The following is a 21,039-nucleotide window of genomic DNA, read 5'->3' as shown; positions in this document are numbered from 1 at the left end:
GTTACCTACAGAGTGTGGCTTTCTCTCAGGCAAAATGCTTACCGTGTGAAATACAGTGGAGGGTCCCAAAAGTTTTGCTTTCAGGCAACTGAACAGATGGCTTTATCATCGAACTCAAGTTTCCTTAGCTAAATAAAGAGTATGGCAGTTTTGAACTACACAAAAGCACACATGCATGTACATACTGCACACACGCACACAGAAACACTTACCCAATGCCCAAGGTGGCAGGATCTCCAGATATGTTTCGTTGGCCTGTATAGTGTGCATGTACATCAGGTGTATCATGTACTCTGCTATAAGCCACCACACACAGATCCTGCCAGCGTTGGCCAGCAGCGAGAGGAACGTAATCCTAGCACCACGATCCTTCACAGGTACCTGCATCTACAATAATCACACAAAGGTAATACTTTATTTTACAGCCCTATTACCAATTAGACAAGTATTTGGTGTGGTGGATACTACGGAAAAACGTTACACTTAAGAGTTTATAAACTTAATCATTTCTATATTTATTATATGACTTTGGGGTGCTTGTCAAATAGAATGGAACGTACAGTATGGAAGGTTTATTGAACATCCAGTACAGGTAGAGTGTTGTGAGGAGCATTCATACAGGCCCCTCAGAGGAAGAGGAGGACCATCCTACTCAGTGAATAAAAATTTAATAAAAATAAAAGCAAATATATTCACGTTTCCAAATACCTGATTTAAACCCCCTTTTTTCCAATAAAGATGTACAGTAGTTTCAACAGCACCCTCTGGGGTTAGCATCATGGTGTAGCCAGAGGGCAGCCATTTTCCATCCTCCTCTGGACTTCAATGCAAAACCTAGGAGGTTCATGGCTCCACACCCCCTTCCTGGCGCATTGAATGTTTCCTCTCTAAGTCCTGTCAATTTTCTCTCATTACTGTATGTAGTCAATCACAATTGCATTATTACACATCAATGTGATTTTAGTCCTTGCTTGGACTAACACATTCTTAGCTCTTTTGTCCAACTGTGTTATTTTTTGTTTGTTTTCCCAGTCAAATCCTGTCCTGCCCTCAGTAGAAGAGTTGAGCTATTCAACACCATCCATCCATGATGAGCCTGTCCTGCACTGAAGCCTCTGAACACCACAACCCCTGTCCTGCTCTGAAGTCAAGCCTCTGAACATCTCAACTCATGCCTCATACCCTCATTCAATCACTGCTGTGATCCCTTCCCAACACGTTGTAAGTAGCCTTCCCATTCCCCATAATATTTTTAAATAAAATGTCTATATTAAAATGTTTTAAGTTAAAATAATGTCGTTCATTTTTTTTTTTAAACATGATTTGTCGTCTCCGTGCCTATACCATGTGTTTCCCATCCTCCTCAATATTTCAAGTCACCAGCCTCCACTGCTCCTCTGATAGTCTGTATGGAGATGGGACCAGTGAGGACATGATGATAAATAATGGAAGGGATTCTTTCCATACAAGCACTCTCCACATTTCCTAATAACCTTAGCCTAATTAGCTTCTACTGTTTGTGGGTTTTACATATTCAATATGACATCTCTCTCAGACCTGGATTCAAATAATATTTGAAATCTTTCAAAATACTTTGTGTGGTTGCTTTAGCCTCCCTGAAGTAACAGAAGGGCGGGGGTTTTCATTGTGTGCGACTATTCTATTGGTTGCATCGTGCCAGATAAACTCAATCAAGCCCTGATTGGGTATATGCAATTATTTAAAATAGTATTTGAACCAAGGTCTGATCTCGCTCCTCCCTATCGAACTAGCAGCATCTTTTTTTCTTGCCATTCACCACCCACTACTTTCTCATCTCTAGCAGCATCACCTACTGCACAGTATTTGAGGGAATGGGTTTTTCCTGCAGTAGAAAAACAGAAAAAGCATGGAGTGCATTGTGATAGCCCAACAGGAGCTGCTCAGCTGTGCTTTGCAGACCTGGATTCAAATAGTATTTTCAATGCTTGCAAGTACTTTTTTAGCTGTGCTTCATTGAGCATGCCTGTTGAGATGGAACCAATAGAAATGTCCCAAAAGTGCAAACCCCCTCCTTCCTGCCCTCAGTCAACCTACAGCAATGGATCATTGCAGCCATTTTTCCACCAGAGTTTAATTTAGCTCTTATAAAACTCACCCCAAGGCGCTGAGAAATCCCTGAGCCTTCACACTCAGAGTCTAAAACTATACCAGAGAGAGAGAAATCACAGAAAATCTTGCAACACTGACTTGTCTTTTTCAATCTGTGATGAGAATTTGGAGTGATGTTTCATTTTGGGAAGCAGGAGTTTGGAACCAAGGGGATACCTCTTGATCTTGCTATGTTACCCATTTGCTCCCAGGAAAACTTTTGCATCAATTGCTCTCAAATGAAAATTGAATGTTCCCAGTGAGGAAAATTGCTTGAAGATTTGCACCTTTCATGTCAGATGAGTGGCTGATTTCTCCCTGGAAGCTGATTGACTGATATTTCACCTGTTGGAGGTAGTCCTTGAAGGTGACAGCTCATTGCCTGATATCTCACCTGACATCCTCCTGCCCCGTCAGCTCATTTGCTGACTTCGCCTGAGTTCCTCCTGCACTAAAAGCTCATTGGTTGATATCTCACCTGTTGGAGGAAGTCCTTGAAGGTGAGGATGGGTCCGTTGAAGAACAAAGGATGGTAGAAGGAGTAAGCGGTCAGCCAATAGACCTGCTGCTGCAGTCCTCCAGCCTCCAGGGGGCGCCAGCAGTGCTCCAGGCTGAAGCTGATGAAGCGCAGGCCACACACTGCCACACTGAAGAGTAAGAGGTAGTACTCCTCTTCTGTCTGGTACCAGCTTCTCTGTGGGTGAAGAACAACACGCCTGGTGAGGCAGCGGTGGCGGCAGAATACATCACACTGAAGAGTGACTGGTTGCATCACTGCCTGGTATGGCAACTGCTCGGCCTCCGACCGCAAGGCACTACAGAGGGTAGTGCGAATTGCCCAGTACATCACTGGTGCCATGCTTCCTGCCATCCAGGACCTCTATACCAGGCGGTGTCAGGGGAAGGCCCTAAAAATGGTCAAAGACTCCAGCTACCCTAGTCATGGACTGTTTTCTCTGCTACCACATGGCAAATGGTATCGGAGCACCATGTCTAGATCCAAGAGGCTTCTAAACAGCTTCTACCCCCAAGCCATAAGACTCCTGAACATCTAGACAAATGGCTACTCAGACTATTTGCAGTGCTCCCCACCCACTCTTTTCACTGCTACTCTCTGTTGTCATCTATGCATAGTCACTTTAATAACTCTACCTACATGTACATACTACCTCAAATAACCGGTGCCCCCGCACATTGACTATCAGTACCCCCCTGTATATAGTCTCGCTATTGTTATTTCACTGCTGCTATTTAATTACTTGTATCTCCTATTCTTATCTGTATTTTTTGAAACTGCATTGTTGGTTAGGGGCTCGTAAGCATTTCACTAAGGTCTACACCAGTTGTATTCGGCACATGTGACTAATACAATTTGATTAGTACTCCTCCTCTGTCTGGTGCCAGCTTCTCTGTGGGAGACAACATACCAGAAACCACAAAAGAGATTACCTCTTTGTTTCTATCTGAACTTGTTCAATAAGAAACACATTTTCGTTTTCCGAAGGTGCCGCCTAATGAACATGACCCAGGGCTGTGTTCAGCAGAACACAACATCGTAAACTGTTCAAATATTGTGTATGACTGACATGTAGAATAAGGAATCATGTCAACTCTATTCATGACATTCTATCTGCAATGTTCAGTGCCAGAATGTTGCACCCTGCTGAATGTGACCCAAGTTTTCTAGTGCATTTTGCCTAAGCCTACGGTATGAGAGTTCACATGTTTTGAGCAAGAACGAGACATCGCAGTAGCTGTTCCTCTAGGAATCTGTGACAACACTCATCCACATGGATTTGGTTGGTTTCCATTTGAAGAGGCAGAAAGTCTCATCACTCTTACTGTACTAACATCACTACCAGATCTGGTCCTTTGTGTGTGATGAAGGCAAGAGGCTAAATATAAATGTATTACAAAACAAACAATGAATCAACAATGCTGTAAAACGCTCCCTGAAACACTTCTGCGAGCAGGCCTTTCTAATCGACCTGGCCGGGGTATCCTGGAAGGATATTGATCTCATCCCGTCAGTAGAGGATGCCTGGATATTTTTTTTAAATGCCTTCCTAAAGCATCTTAAATAAACATGACCCATTCAAGAAATTTAGAACCAGGAACAGATATAGCCCTTGGTTCTCCCCAGACCTGACTGCCCTTAACCAACACAAAAACATCCTATGGCGTTCTGCATTAGCATCGAACAGCCCCCGTGATATGCAGCTGTTCAGGGAAGCTAGAAACCATTATACACAGGCAGTTAGAAAAGCCAAGGCTAGCTTTTTCAAGCAGAAATTTGCTTCCTGCAACACTAACTCAAAAAAGTTCTGGGACACTGTAAAGTCCATGGAGAATAAGAACACCTCCTCCCAGCTGCCCACTGCACTGAAGATAGGAAACACCGTCACCACTGATAAATCCACCATAATTGAGAATTTCAAGAAGCATTTTTCTACGGCTGGCCATGCGTTCCACCTGGCTACTCCTACCCCGGACAACAGCACTGCACCCCCAACAGCAACTCGCCCAAGCCTTCCCCATTTCTCCTTCTCCCAAATCCATTTAGCTGATGTTCTGAAAGAGCTGCAAAATCTGGACCCCTACAAATCAGCCGGGCTAGACAATCTGGACCCTTTCTTTCTAAAATGTTCTGCCGAAATTGTTGCCACCCCTATTACTAGCCTGTTCAACCTCTCTTTCGTGTCGTCTGAGATTCCCAAAGATTGGAAAGCAGCTGCGGTCATCCCCCTCTTCAAAGGGGGGGAACACTCTTGACCCAAACTGCTACAGACCTATATCTATCCTACCGTGCCTTTCTAAGGTCTTCGAAAGCCAAGTCAACAAACAGATTACCGACCATTTTGAATCTCACCATACCTTCTCTGCTATGCAATCTGGTTTCAGAGCTGGTCATGGGTGCACCTCAGCCACGCTCAAGGTCCTAAACGATATCTTAACCGCCATCGATAAGAAACATTACTGTGCAGCCGTATTCATTGATCTGGCCAAGGCTTTCGACTCTGTCAATCACCACATCCTCATCGGAAGACTCGACAGCCTTGGTTTCTCAAATGATTGCCTCGCCTGGTTCACCAACTACTTCTCTGATAGAGTTCAGTGTGTCAAATCGGAGGGTCTGCTGTCCGGACCTCTGGCAGTCTCTATGGGGGTGCCACAGGGTTCAATTCTTGGACCGACTCTCTTCTCTGTATACATCAATGAGGTCGCTCTTGCTGCTGGTGAGTCCCTGATCCACCTCTACGCAGACAACACCATTCTGTATACTTCCGGCCCTTCTTTGGACACTGTGTTAACAACCCTCCAGGCAAGCTTCAATGCCATACAACTCTCCTTCCGTGGACTCCAATTGCTCTTAAATACAAGTAAAACTAATGCATGCTCTTCAACCGATCGCTACCTGCACCTACCCGCCTGTCCAACATCACTACTCTGGACGGCTCTGACTTAGAATACGTGGACAACTACAAATAGTTAGGTGTCTGGTTAGACTGTAAACTCTCCTTCCAGACCCATATCAAACATCTCCAATCCAAAGTTAAATCTAGAATTGGCTTCCTATTTCGCAACAAAGCATCCTTCACACATGCTGCCAAACATACCCTTGTAAAACTGACCATCCTACCAATCCTCGACTTTGGCGATGTCATTTACAAAATAGCCTCCAATACCCTACTCAACAAATTGGATGCAGTCTATCACAGTGCAATCCGTTTTATCACCAAAGCCCCATATGCTACCCACCATTGCGACCTGTACGCTCTCGTTGGCTGGCCCTCGCTTCATACTCGTCGCCAAACCCACTGGCTCCATGTCATCTACAAGACCCTGCTAGGTAAAGTCCCCCCTTATCTCAGCTTGCTGGTCACCATAGCATCTCCCACCTGTAGCACACGCTCCAGCAGGTATATCTCTCTAGTCACCCCCAAAACCAATTCTTTCTTTGGCCGCCTCTCATTCCAGTTCTCTGCTGCCAATGACTGGAACGAACTACAAAAATCTCTGAAACTGGAAACACTTATCTCCCTCACTAGCTTTAAGCACCAACTGTCAGAGCAGCTCACAGGTTACTGCACCTGTACATAGCCCACCTATAATTTAGCCCAAACAACTACCTCTTTCCCAACTGTATTTAATTTTTATTTATTTATTTATTTTGCTCCTTTGCACCACATTATTTTTATTTCTACTTTGCACATTCTTCCATTGCAAAACTACCATTCCAGTGTTTTACTTGCTATATTGTATTTACTTTGCCACCATGGCCTTTTCTGCCTTTACCTCCCTTCTCACCTCATTTGCTCACATTGTATATAGACTTGTTTATACTGTATTATTGACTGAATGTTTGTTTTACTCCATGTGTAACTCTGTCGTTGTATCTGTCGAACTGCTTTGCTTTATCTTGGCCAGGTCGCAATTGTAAATGAGAACTTGTTCTCAACTTGCCTACCTGGTTAAATAAAGGTAAAATAAATAAATAAATAAATAAAAATGCCAGTCCAATAATGAAACACATCATGCAATAAACCATGTGCATGCTTTTTCTTTTATCTGCCGAGCAAAATATATAGCCATACAATGCCTTCAGAAAGTATCCACACCCCTCAACTTATTCTACATTTTGTTGTGTTATTCAAAATTGATTCAATTGATTTTTCCTCAACCATAAACACACTATACCCCATAATGACAAAGTGAAATCATGTTTTTAGACATTTGAAAATGAAAAAGACAGAAATCTCTCATTAACATTAGTATTCACACCAGACTCAATACTTTGTAGAAGCACTTTCTGCGGCAATTAAAGCTTTGAGTCCTTGGGTATGTCTGTCAGCTTTGCATATCTGGATTTGGGGATTTTTTTCCCCATTCCCCATTTTTCCCCCATTCTAGATGGAGAGCGGGAGTGAATCTTCAAGTCTTTCCACAGATTTGAAATGGGATTCAAGTCTGGGCCACTCAAGGACTTTCAAATTCGTGTTCTGAAGCCATTCCAGCGTTGCTTTGGCTGTATGCTTGGGGTTATTGTCCTGTTAGAATGTAAATCTTCGCCCCAGTATAAGGTTGTTTGCACTCCGAAGCAAGTTCTAATCAAGGATTTGCCTGTATTTGGCTCATTCATTGTTCCCTCTTTCCTTACCAGTCACCCAGTCCCTGCCGCTGAAAAGCATCCCGATAGCATGCTGCTGCCACCACGCTTCATGGTAGAGATGGTGTTAGACGGGTGATGAGCTGTGCCTGTTTTTTTTCCAGACAGCACTTTGGAGCCAGGCCAAAGAGTTCCATTTTTGTCTCATCAGACCACAGAATGCAAACTCCAGGCATGCAGTCATTTGCCTTTTTCTTAGGAGTAGATTGCGTCTGGCCATTCTCCCGTAATGTCCAGATTGGTGAAATCTTTTTGTATCCAAATCCGGCTTTAAACTTCTTCACAACAGTATCTCGGACCTGCCTGGTGTGTTCCTTGTTCTTCATGATGCTCTCTGCGCTTTTAACGGACCTCTGAGACTATCACAGTGCAGGTGCATTTATACGGAGACTTGATTACACACAGGTGGATTGTATTTATCATCATTAGTCATTTAGGTCAACATTGGATCATTCAGAGATCCTCACTGAACTTCTGGAGAGAGTTTGCTGCACTGAAAGTAAAGGGGCTGAATAATTTTGCACGTCCAATTTTTCAGTTTTTGATTTGTTAAAAAAGTTTGAAATATCCAATAAATGTCGTTCCACTTCATGATTGTGTCCCACTTGTGGTTGATTCTTCACAAAAAAATACAGTTTTATATCTTTGTTTGAAGCCTGAAATGTGGCAAAAGGTCGCAAAGTTCAAGGGGGCCGAATACTTTCGCAAGGCACTGTAAGTCAAGGTGTACGATTACTTTCTGATCTTCTGAAGGAACTGTACATATGTTTCCCCCAGGATTCAGATTCATATGGGGGGGCTGGGGGGGCAGAGAGAGAAATAAAGGGAGGGAGTGGATGATGATCATCAGGATATTAGAATTGCAGTGAGAGCAGTTGTTGATATCTATTGCATATTAAGATCATCATAAGGTAATTAAGGGGGAGGGAGAGCGATAGTGCAATCACTGTGTAACATGGTTTACTGCGTTAGGAGAAAGGAGAGCAAGTTTCCTTCTCTCCATGTGAAGAAACAACAGATGAAGCAACACATACTCTAAAGAAACAAAGAGAAAAAAAATGTAACATAGTAATCATCCACTGTATAATGATGTCTTTCTTAAGGCCAGGCTGAAATGACCATTTTGCATCTACTTAGCAATTTTGAGATTTCTTGGTCCGTCAATGGGAGTACTATTAAAAAGTAAACATAAAAATGTCAAAAATGTAATGTAAATGTATATTTTCTTAAGTTGATCAATTTACATTTACAAAATACATTTACAATTCACATTTAAAATGGACATACACCGAGTATACCAAACATCAGAAACACATGTCTTAGTTAGTCCGGTCCTGGCTGTCTTAATAAAATGAAACCAAAATATTTGGCTCACTTTCAGTGCGCAAATATGCAATTCTTTGTATTTCATATTATCATATTATCTGAAAGCCGTAGCTACTCTTCCTGTGGTCCACACAGAACATGAAACATGACATAATAGAGAAGATTAATAGACAAGAACATAACTATAATACTTTTTTTTTTAAACAGCCTACATATCAATACATACACAAAATATATCTAGATCAAATAGGGAAGCGACGTTATGCCGTGAGGTCTTGCTTCACCTGTTTATGAAAACAGGTTTGCTGTTCATTTGAGCAACATGAAATGGGAGTTCCATGCAATAATGACTCTATATAATGCTGTACACGTTTGAATTTGTTCTGGATTTGGGGACTATGAAAAGACCCCTGGTGGCATGTCTGGTGGGGTAAGTGTGTGTGTGTGTGTGTCAGATCTGTGCATAAGTTAACTATGCAAACTATTTGGATTTTTCCACACACTGTTCCTTATAAAACCCCTGAAGTGATGCAGTCAGTCTCTCCTCAGAGACTGGAATGCATAGTATTTATATCAGCCCTCTGACTGCAATTAAGAGTAAGACGTGCCGCTCTGTTCTGGGCCAGCTGCAGCTTAACTAGGTTTTCGTAGCAGCATTGACCACATGGCTGGACAATAATCAAGATAAGCCAAAACTAGAGCCTGCAGGACTTGCTTTGTGGAGTGTGGTGTCAAAAAAGCAGAACATCTCTTTATTACACAGACGGACCTCTCACCATCTTTACAGCCATTGAATATATATATATATATACTGTCAAAACAGTTTACAATCTAAGGTAACATCAAGTCATTCAGTCCTCCTTGCTCAACAGCCACACCATTTATCGGCAAATTCCGCTGAAGTCTAGAGCTTAGTGAATGATATGTACCAAATACAATGCTCTTAGTTTTAGAGATGTTCGGACCAGTTTATTACTGGCCACCCATTCAAAAACTGACTGCAACTCCTTGTTAATGGTTTCAGTGACTTCATTAAATGTGATTGAATCCTCAGCATACATGGACACACAGGCTTTGTTTAATGCCAGTGGCAGGTCATTGGTCAAAATAGAAAAAAAGAGGGCCTAGAGAACTGCCCTGCGGTACACTACACGTTTGACATTGGAGAAGCTTTCATTAAAGAAAACCCTCTGAGTTATATTAGATAGATAGCACTGAATCCACAATATGGCAGAGGTTGAAAAGCCATAAAACATAAGTTCTCAAAAACAGGTTATGGTCAATAATAGCCAAGGCTGCATTGAAATCTAACAGTACAGCTCCCACAATCTTCTTATTATAAATATATTTCAACCAATCATCAGTTGTTTGTGTCAGTGCATGTTGAGTGCCCTTCCCTATAAGCATGCTGAACATATGTTATTCATTTGTTTACAGAGAAGTAGCATTGTATTTGGTCAAACCCTTTTTCCCAACAGTTTGCTAAGAGCTGGCAGCAAGCTGATAGGTCTGATGTTAGAACCAGTAAAGGCCTCTTTACCACACTTGGGTAGTGGAATGACTTTGGCTTTCCTCCAGGCCTGAGGGGACACCTTCCTCTAGACTCAGATTAAAGATATGACAGAGAGAGTCAGCTACCATCATCAGTAGCCTTCCATTTAAGTTGTCAATGCCAGGTTTATTATTGTTATCGATCATTAAATAGTACCCGCAAAACACCAGTCTCAATGTCAACAGTGAAGAGGCGATTCCGGGATGCATGCCTTCTAGGCAGAGTTCCTCTGTCCAGTGTGTGTTCTTTTGCCCATCTTAATCTTTTCTTTTTATTGACCAGTCTGAGATGGCTTTTTCTTTGCAACTCTGCCTAAAAGGCCAGCATCCCAGGGTCGCCTCTTCACTGTTGATTTTGAGACTGGTGTTTTGTGGGTAATTTCTACAGCCTGGAATCTAACCAGGGTCTGTAGTGAAGCTTCTTGGGAGCGCAGCATTTATTTGGGCTGCAATCTGAGGCTGGTAACTCGAATGAACTTATCCCCTGCAGCGGACGTAACTCTGGGTCTTCCTTTCCTGTGGCGGCCCTCATGAGAACCAGTTTCATCATAACGCTTGATGTTTTTTACAAGTGCACTTGAAGAAACTTTCAAGTTCTTGAAATGTTCCACATTGAGTGACCTTCATGTCTTAAAGTGATGAAGGACTGTCATTTATTTTTGCTTATTTGTGCTGTTCTTGCCATAATATGGACTTGGTCTTTTACCAAATAGGGCCATCTTCCGTATACCACCCCTACCTTGTCACAGCACCACTGATTGGCTCAAACGCATTAAGTAGGAAATGCATTCCTGGGCCCAGATTCACAAAACACTTCTTACGCAAAAACTTTTTTTTAAGTTCATAAGAAGCTTCTTAAGTGCAATTTCTCACTAATATCTTAAGATTGAATGATTTTCTTATGAACTTCTGAAACATCTTCTTACTAATCTTCTGTCATGACGTTGCCCTCTTTGGGTACAACAAGCCCCATCCCCCTCTCCCTGCCTCTTACAACTAGGCTGCTGTGGTGAGAGAGGTCGTAAATTCCTCGAAGAGATTATCTCCTCATGGACACAGTATAGAGAGAGTGAGGTTTCATAGAGAACAAAGGAATTTCTTCCACCTCACAGGACTTGAGGTCCGAACAACATTTGTGTTCTGGAGAAGGTATAAAAGATCGGTGAAGAATCCAGCAATGAACTGGTCCGTTTGGTACAAGTTTGAAAATCTCATGAGAGACGGTGCGGCCACATTACCATAACACTGTTTATATAATAGCCTCAGATATGAGGTTTACATCTAATTGTTGTATAAGATGAGTGAGGATGATACCGTTTGTAAAATTGTGATTTTTTTTCTCTCCCTTTTGAGATGAACTAAATCAGAGGACCGCCCATGAGCCCAGTTAGGGTCAGGCATCCTGGCACAGGCCCTTTTCTGCAACTCCTGAATAAAACCCCAACTTTGAGAAATTCTCAACAGACCATGTTTTTCTCCATGACGAGAGGACAAAGGTTACAGACCATTGCTGAATCCTTTAACCATACCACGTGGTTAAACTCTTAGACTATCGATACAGACAGAATAAGAGCAAGTCTTTGATATTAATTACTAGTCTGCAGCTAGGAATTCGGTATCATTGAACGCGAATAACGACAACCGCCGAAACACCCATTCTATAACGAAATGAATGAATGTCACAATCCAACCCTAACCATGAGACAGAGACAGAGGCAGAGAGAGAGAGAGGACGGAAACTCACCAACAGAAACTAACTTTTCAACAGCAATCAAGACGACACACTGAGCGTAAATAAACTCCTCAAAAAAATAAAGGGAACACTAAAATAACACATCCTAGATCTGAATGAATAAAATATTCTTATTAAATACTTTTTTTCTTTACATAGTTGAATGTGCTGACAACAAAATCACACAAAAATTATCAATGGAAATCAAATTTATCAACCCATGGAGGTCTGGATTTGGAGTCACACTCAAAATTAAAGTGGAAAACCACACTACAGGGTGATCCAACTTTGATGTAATGTCCTTAAAACAAGTCAAAATGAGGCTCAGTAGTGTGTGTGGCCTCCACGTGCCTGTATGACCTCCCTACAACGCCTGGGCATGCTCCTGATGAGGTGGCGGATGGTCACCTGAGGGATCTCTGTCACATCTGTCACATGTGCTCAGTGTGAACCTGCTTTCATCTGTGAAGAGCACAGGGCGCCAGTGGCGAATTTGCCAATCTTGGTGTTCTCTGGCAAATGCCAAACGTCCTGCACGGTGTTGGGCTGTAAGCACAACCCCCACCTGTGGACGTCGGGCCCTCATACCACCCTCATGGAGTCTGTTTCTGACCGTTTGAGCAGACACATGCACATTTGTGGCCTGCTGGAGGTCATTTTGCAGGGCTCTGGCAGTGCTCCCCCTGCTCCTCCTTGCACAAAGGCGGAGGTAGCGGTTCTGCTGCTGGGTTGTTGCCCTCCTACGGCCTCCTCCACGTCTCCTAATGTACTGGCCTGTCTCCTGGTAGCGCCTCCATGCTCTGGACACTACGCTGACAGACACAGCAAACCTTCTTGCCACATCTCGCATTGATGTGCCAACCTGGATGAGCTGCACTACCTGAGCCACTTGTGTGGGTTGTAGACTCCGTCTCATGCTACCACTAGAGTGAAAGCACCACCAGCATTCAAAAGTGACCAAAACACCAGCCAGGAAGCATAGGAACTGAGAAGTGGTCTGTGGTTATCACCTGCAGAACCACTCCTTTATTGGGGGTGTCTTGCTAATTGCCTATAATTTCCACCTGTTGTCTATTCCATTTGCACAACAGCATGTGAAATGTATTGTCAATCAGTGTTGCTTCCTAAGTGGACAGTTTGATTTCACAGAAGTGTGATTGACTTGGAGTTACATTGTGTTGTTTAAGTGTATATATATTGATTGCAATTGTTCCCCGATGAGTGAGGGTTCATGTGCAAAGGAATAGCATTTCAATTGTTATAATTATCAACTTTCTGTTGTCTTCTCAGTTGACCCCCACTTCCCTTTTCTACAAGCCGCCATGCCGGTTCAGCCCACTAGGGCACATTCCCTTATCATTTCTTGTAACCATTTTTACTTTGTTTGTTTGTTTATGCATTTCTGTGAATTACTTAGTTAGTAAATAAATGATTTAAGACAATTGATGTATGGATGACTCATAGTGAAGACTGGGTTTGTGCAGATAACCAACAATTTACGACGTTTGGAATGAGACTAACGTGAGGTAAAGTAAATAATTAATTCGAAGACTAATTGATCAGATATAATTTCCTAATATAACTTTTCAGATATTTTATAACTTAAATCTGAATATTTTCCTTGGTGCCCTGACTTCCTAGTTAATTGCAGTTACATGATTAATCCGTTTAATCGCGTAATACTAATTACAGAGAATCCTTGATAAAAACTAAAAGTCTTCATTTAATGGTAGTAAAGACGCAACACTTCTTAAGATGTTTGTTACAAGGCAACCAATATAGCTAGCAATGGCAATCATGTTTGCATATTTCTTACTGAGATTAGGGTTCTAAAATATGTTCTTGGGTTTAAAATCATCAATACTAAACCTTTCAGATCAAGTTGAGTGAATTAAACATGGTCAATTGTTTTCTTGAGCTTTTTCTCTCACTGCCCTGAGTTTAATACAAGGGTTTAGCCATCTTGGAATCAAGATCATTTCCAAAACTTTCTTTTCAAGAATCAAATTTCTTATTCAATTTATGCTTAATAAGAAATGTAAGAAATAGTGCAAGAAAATGTCCAATACCCTTTGAGGAAAAGCAACTCTACTTTACTTTCTTCTTAAGTCTATAGTTAAGGGGGAAAAAAATGGCAGTTACAAAGTAATTTCTTCTTAATAAGGTTCTGTGAATCCAGCCCCCAGGTGACTACCTCATGAAGCTGGTTGAGAGAATACCAAAAGCGTGCAAAGCAGTCATCAAGGCAAGAAATCTCAAATATAAAATATATTTTGATTTGTTTAACATGTTTTTGGCTACTACATGATTCCATGTGTGTTATTTCATTGTTTTGATGTGTTCACTATTATTCTACAATGTAGAAAACAGTAAATTAAAGATAAACCCTGGAATGAGTAAGTGTGTCCAAACTTTATGGTGTTGTAACAGCTTGGTTAAGGCCAAAAGTTTCCCCCCAAAAAATGCACGAAAAAGGTCTGCTTTCAGCTGAACAATAGTTCATTGTGTGTTAAATCATGTTGACGCACCTTGAACAGTGCAAGAGCACTACACAAACCACACCCATGGCTGACATTACTGAACTATTATTTTCCCAAAGAGACTAGCAGACACTTGAGTACATCAATCTAGACAGATCCATCAGAGGTAATGCAGAGGCTTTAGATGTGGATCTCTGTCGTCACAGAGAGGAAGCGATTCTCCCACAGTGTGAATTGTGAGTGGCAGGTCGACATGCAAGATGAGACAGCACAGTGGGTGAGAGAGCAAAGAGCAAAGTCCTTCTACAACATGTATTTGTACCCTTAAGTGTGTGTACATTACTTTATTTATACTTGGTATATCGCTTTTCAACAGGAAAAGTTTTTATTTATTTATTTTTTAAATATATATATAATTAAGTCACTGGACGACTTCTTCGATGTTTAAACACACCAAATCACTGAGGTCATCTCAGCACTGGACAACGAGGAGGATGAAAAGGAAGAGGTGGAGGAGACATAAGGAGCATGAGGAGGAAGAGGATCATAATGGACAGAATTGACAACATCAGTCAGTCTGGACTGCCAATAGTCAGATAACAGACACCGGGACAAAGTGCTGATACAGGTGTCTACAGACACCGGGACAAAGTGCTGATACAGGTGTCTACTCTGCTCTGGGCTCAGCTAATCGATAAACACAGGCTGCGTCCCAAATGGCACCCTATTTCCTATATTGTACACTACTTTTAGGCAGTGGTGGACAAAGTACTCAAATGTCAAACTCAGCAAAAAAAGAAACGTCCCTTTTTCAGAACCCTGTCTTTCAAAGATAATTCGTAAAAATCCAAATAACTTCACAGATCTTCATTGTAAAGGGTTTAAACACTGTTCCCCATGCTTGTTCAATGATCCATAAACAATTAATGAACATGCACCTGTGGAACGGTCGTTAAGACACTAACAGCTTACAGACGGTAGGCAATTATGGTCACAGTTATGAAAACTTAGGACACAAAAGAGGCCTTTCGACTGACTCTGAAAAACACCAAAAGATGCCCAGGGTACCTGCTAATCTGGGTGAACGTGCATTAGGCATGCTGCAAGGAGGCATGAGGACTGAAGATGTGACGAGGGCAATAAATTGCAATGTCCGTACTGTGAGACGCCTAAGACAGTGCTACAGGAAGACAGGACGGACAGCTGATCGTCCTCGCAGTGGCAGACCACGTGTAACAACACCTGCACAGGATCGGTACATCCGAACATCACACCTGCGGGACAGGTACAGGATGGCAACAACTGCCCAAGTTACACCAGGAATGCACAATCCCTCCATCAGTACTCAGACTGTCCGCAATAGGCTGAGAGGCTGGACTGAGGGCTTGTAGGCCTGTTGTAAGGCAGGTCCTCACCAGACATCACTGGCAACAACGTCGCTTATGGGAACAAACCCACCGTCGCTGGACCAGACAGGACTGGCAAAAAGTGCTCTTCACTGACGAGTCACGGTTTTGTCTCACCAGGGGTGATGGTCGGATTAGCGTTTATCATCGAAGGAATGAGCGTTACACCGTGGCCTGTACTCTGGAGCGGGATGGATTTGGAGGTGGAGGGTCTGTCATGGTCTGGGGCGGTGTGTCACAGCATCATAGGTCTGAGCTTCTCATTGCAGGCAATCTAAATACTGTGCGTTATAGGGAAGACATCCTCCTCCCTCATATAGTACCCTTCCTGCAGGCTCATCCTGACATGACCTTCCAGCATGACAATGTCACCAGCCATACTGCTCGATCTCAACGTGATTTCCTGCAAGACAGGAATGTCAGTGTTCTGCCGTGGCCAGCGAAGAGCCCGGATCTCAATCCCATTGAGCAAGTCTGGGACCTGTTGGATCGGAGGGTGAGGGCTAGGGCCATTCCCCCAAGAAATGTCCGGGAATTTGCAGGTGCCTTGGTGGAAGAGTGGGGTAACATCGAACAGAAAGAACTGGTAAATCTGGTGCAGTCCATGAGGAGGAGATGCACTACAGTACTTAATGCAGCTGGTGGCCACACCAGATATTGACTGTTACTTTTGATTTTGACCCCACTTTTGTTAAGGGACACATTATTCAATTTCTGTTAGTCACATGTCTGTGGAACTTGTTCAGTTTATGTCTCATTTGTTGAATCTTATGTTTTAAGTTTGCTGAAAATAAACACAGTTGACAGTGAGAGGAAGTTACTTTTTTTTGGGGTAGCTTGTGGAAAGCTACCCGAAACGTTTGACCCAAGTTAAACAATTTAAAGGCAATGCTACCAAATAGTAATTGAGTGTATGTAAACGTCTGACCCACTTGGAATGTGATGACAAAAATAAAAGTTGAAATAAATCACTACAATTATTCTGGCATTTCACATTCTTAAAATAAAGTGGTGATACTAACTGGCCTAAGACAGGGAATTTTTACTTGGATTAAAATGTCAGAAATTGTGAAAAACTGAGTTTAAATGCATTTACACACATACATACATACATACACATACATACATACACACTTGCCCCTCCCTGTTGCACACAAGCTTTCCATTTCTCCTGTAAAAAGGGGATTTATGTTTGATCTAAGATGAATTCGTCTTCCCTGTTACTTTATTTGGCACTTATAGTATTTATTTATCTAACATCTTGAGATGGGAAGATTTTTTGTATTTTTATTCAATTCAAATCAAATTGTATTTGTCACATGCACCGAAACCAGCAGGTGTACCTTACCGTGAAATGCTTAGTTACAAGCCCTTAACTATTTCTTGAGCTGCGTTGTTGGTTAAGAAAATATTTAAAAAATAAACTACTGTGAAGAAGAAAAAAAAGTATCAATAAAATAACAATAACAAGGCTATATACAGGGGGTACCAGTACCGAGTCAATGTGCGGAGGTACAGGTTAGTCGAGGTAATTTGTACATGTAGGTAGGGGTAAGGTGACTATGCATTTATAATAAACAGCAAGTAGCAGCAGTGTGTCAAAGTAAATAGTTCAGGTGAACATGTGCTCTTTATATAAGAATGTTCAAATTAGGTGAAATTTTTAAAAATCCACCAAGACACACTATTCAAAAAGGCACTTCATTGGTGGAACGATCCAGTTTAAACATCAATGAAGAAATGCAGTCTGTCAGGTATCCAATAACAGGGGGCTGGGAGTGGTGTGAGGGGCTGAGCACCCCAATAACAAAAAGCAATATTTGAATGTGCCAACCACACACAGAAACACAAGACAACGACACTCTCACACAAATATGTCAAAGATATGGACATTTGGCACCTCCAAGAGTCAATATGTAATTTGAACATTATTCAACAAGATGACATAATATACAATAGCGTGATTCCCTATTTACAGATACCAACAAGGGAATGGGGATGGCAACAGGCTATGGTCAGACTGACACACCTGGTTAAAATACTTAGGCTTCTAATGGTTTTAAAATTCTCTGTCCTGTGACAATAGACATCAAGTAATCTTGATGCCAGAGGGCCTGGATATTACTTTGGGGGTCTTTGTCTTCATATCTGTAAAATCAAACTAGGGAACAACTGCTTCGGTCTGTGTGACTCTGCTGCAGTAGGCAGGTGTGGGGGGAGGGAGGTGTGTATCTCTTGCAGTGGGTGGATGAGAGAAAGGGATAGCATGCAAGAGATTGAGAAAAAAGAGGTGTGACTCACCTGTATCTCCTGCAGTTGGGGGATGTGGAGGGTGGAAAGTAGCAGCAGGGCACAGCTCCAGGACAGGGCAGGGTTACACAGCTGGGCAACAGCCAATGACAGGCCCAGATGGCCAAGGACCACGCCCAATCCTTTAATCCCCACTGCACAGCAAGCCACAAGGAGACCATAGGCCAACAGAGCTGTCACTCTGAACTGATGGGAAGTTGAAAAGCAAAAAAGCATCAAAGATATAGTATTTTGGTTCTAATTTGTCTGGGAAAAAATTTGGGTAAAAATGTTAAGGTCCCACTTCAGCTGATGTTTTCCTTGTATATTATACCTTAGGAATGAAGAAGCTGGCTAGTCTGGAGACCACGGCATGGCCCAACAAAGTCCACAGCAAAGACTTTCTAGCCCAGTGACTCCAGAAACTCCACTCAAAGTCTGTAGGGTCCTGTCACAGACAACTCATTTTATCATGGGCCCAGTCTGAAAATGTCCTGCCATATGACACACCCTAGGAATACTTTTTTTTTTTTAAATGACAGGCCTCTGGATTTAAAAAATAATAATAATTTACGCACCTTTGGAAGTCGTACAATGTTTGTAGACCCCAATAGCCATAAATTATACTCACCTTTTTATGCCCCCATATTAGAAAGCCTTTCTCCAGTTGGAACTGTCTCTCCAATCCTGCTTCATGCTCTAGGAAAAGAGAGCATATTTTAGTGACATCTTCTCACATTGTCTGTACAGTTTCAATCATTCAATTTTTATTCCGGAGTTTTGCCAGGAGGCTTGAAGAACTCTACTATGAAGTATGACAAGCTCTGTGGGGAACGATGTTTGGTGTCCTATGGTTTTAATTTAAACATAACGCCAGAAACGCAGCCACTCCCTCAACCAGCATTTCTCAAGCTCAGTCCGGGGATCCCAAGAGGTGAACATTTATGTTTCTGCCCTAGCACTACACAGCAGATTCAAATAATCAACTCCTCATCAAGCTTTGATTATTTGAATCAGTTGTGTAATGCTAGGGCAAAAAACTAAACGTGCACCTCTTGGAGTCTCCAGGATAGAGTTTTGGAACCTTTCAGATCTCTGAGAGGGAGTCAATGGTAAGAACGGAAAGGGAGTGAGTTGTCATCATCACAGATTTACCTGACAGCTCACTTTTCTGCAAGGGGTATGAAACAGTGCCACAGTCCCACCTAGTGGCAAAAACTGCATATCACAGCCAAGGTCTCCACTTACAGTAAGTAGCCTAATACAAGGCCACAAAGGGTGGGAAGTCAGGTATCTTGCATACAGCAGACTTAACTAATTCAGTGTGGAATCAAATGTAAACAATGACCCAATTGATAGACCTTTTTATCTTAAGACAGGTACATTTACCTTTGGAGAATATGTGCAGTTGATAGAATGAGTAGAGATGGGAGCCAAAAGAGAGCACCCAGTAGGCACAGACCTCCGCTCTCGGCAACGCCGCAAGGGTTGAGCTCTGTTTGGCCATCAGTGCCAAGACTGGAGGAACGATGGGGAAGAGTGAGTGAGAGACATTAGATCTTTCAGCCACTTTATAGGTCACATTTCTCCCTCACTAACAACAAATAGAGGACCATTCTGATTCCATGAGAGCAACATTACATTCCCTACTTTTCTCTCCAACATGTTAAACGTATAGGGTAGCCTATTTATTATATTCATTTGATGGATACTTTTTGCAGTCTCCTATGAGGAAAAAACAATGGTGTGCGCTAATTATAGGACCTTTGGTTTCTAGTTATAAAGGTAATATAGGCTATTTAAAAGTATTTTATAGGTCAGTTGTATTTAAGCTGTCATGATTTTCAAAACAGGAGATGTGTGTTATATATATATATATTTAATTCATTTCAGATTGTGCCTTTAAAAGCTAGTCCTTAATTGAAACAAAGCTCGACGCCGTCTCTGTTTTGAATGAGCTATGGATGCAAAGACTAACTAATATCAAAATGTTGAACCATATTTTGAAGCTATACAGCGTTTGCTTCCATTTACAAACATTGGGGTAGAGCAAGCTTATATTTGGGGTTCTGATGGCGTACAACAGTTGAACTAAGCTCATGAAGCATAACTAAGTTATATTCTTCAAGAATCTATGGGTAGACATAAAATGGATGTAGCAACTAATGATTCTAGCTTTAAGAGTCAAACGAAACATCCACCTCAATTTGTGCCAGAGGTGAGTGAGTGACCACGTTTATATTCGCTGCATACCACAATCGCTATTGGAAACAATAGGCTAGTGTGTCAAAGACGAGACCCTACTAATGACTGTGTTCCAGGAACAGGGTATAACAAGCCAACATCTGTGTTCGCGTGTGCAGTGCACGGCGATGTATTCGAAATGAACCGATTTCAGAACTTCACACCGTTTTACACTGTTTACGCTGTAGCAATGCCTATATTAGCGAGCCCGACTATGGCACAAATTAGGCTGATTACTGAGCATAATACCCACTCATTGGCTAAAACTGAAAGCAACAACCGTGTTACTCACATGCATTGTGAAACAAAGAAATACCTCGGGCTATATCTTCCGCCTTGCCTATAGACCGAGAGTGAACACCACTACCTTGGAATATTGTTGAACGCTCAGGATTCAGGAAATCTCCGCCCACATTTTCCTTGGTTGCTGATTGGACATGATTGGATGAATTCAGTGCCAATCAAATAAATGCAGACCCGTTTGATTTACTTTTCATATTTTTATATCGATATGCCTAAATATGTTTCAGAAGAGAGGAAAGCCACAGTCTGTAAGAGAACTAGTAATGTCAACGAATAAACCTCAGGAGGCTCAAAAACACTCACAAACTTTTACAGATGCACAATCGAGAGCATCCTGTCGGGCTGTATCACCGCCTGGTACGGCAACTGCTCCGCCAAACAACCGCAAGGCTCTCCAGAGGGTAGTGAGGT

General features: G+C 42.1%; 1 protein-coding gene across 2 annotated transcripts in view; it reads right to left on the bottom strand.

The window, feature by feature from the left end:
- hhat (hedgehog acyltransferase) overlaps positions 1-20,746 on the bottom strand; it is a 99,116-nt gene extending 78,370 nt beyond the window's left edge. The window contains exons 1-7 of one of the 2 annotated variants that reach the window (XM_020495354.2): positions 20,618-20,746; positions 19,471-19,599; positions 18,713-18,780; positions 18,416-18,529; positions 18,094-18,288; positions 2,609-2,824; positions 213-387 (exon numbers count right to left, since the gene is read on the bottom strand). In XM_020495354.2, the coding sequence (XP_020350943.1) occupies positions 213-387; positions 2,609-2,824; positions 18,094-18,288; positions 18,416-18,529; positions 18,713-18,780; positions 19,471-19,588 (886 nt within the window). In that variant the 5' untranslated portion in view covers positions 19,589-19,599; positions 20,618-20,746. The remainder of the gene's footprint in view (positions 1-212; positions 388-2,608; positions 2,825-18,093; positions 18,289-18,415; positions 18,530-18,712; positions 18,781-19,470; positions 19,600-20,617) is intronic. The other variant, XM_020495355.2, reaches the window with a different exon arrangement.
- Positions 20,747-21,039: the final 293 nt, after the last annotated feature.

Source organism: Oncorhynchus kisutch, linkage group LG11 (assembly GCF_002021735.2).
Source record: "Oncorhynchus kisutch isolate 150728-3 linkage group LG11, Okis_V2, whole genome shotgun sequence".
Classification (NCBI taxonomy): Eukaryota; Metazoa; Chordata; class Actinopteri; order Salmoniformes; family Salmonidae; genus Oncorhynchus; species Oncorhynchus kisutch.
The sequence above is the reverse complement of the archived record's forward strand: the minus strand, read 5'-3'. Positions and strand labels throughout refer to the sequence as shown.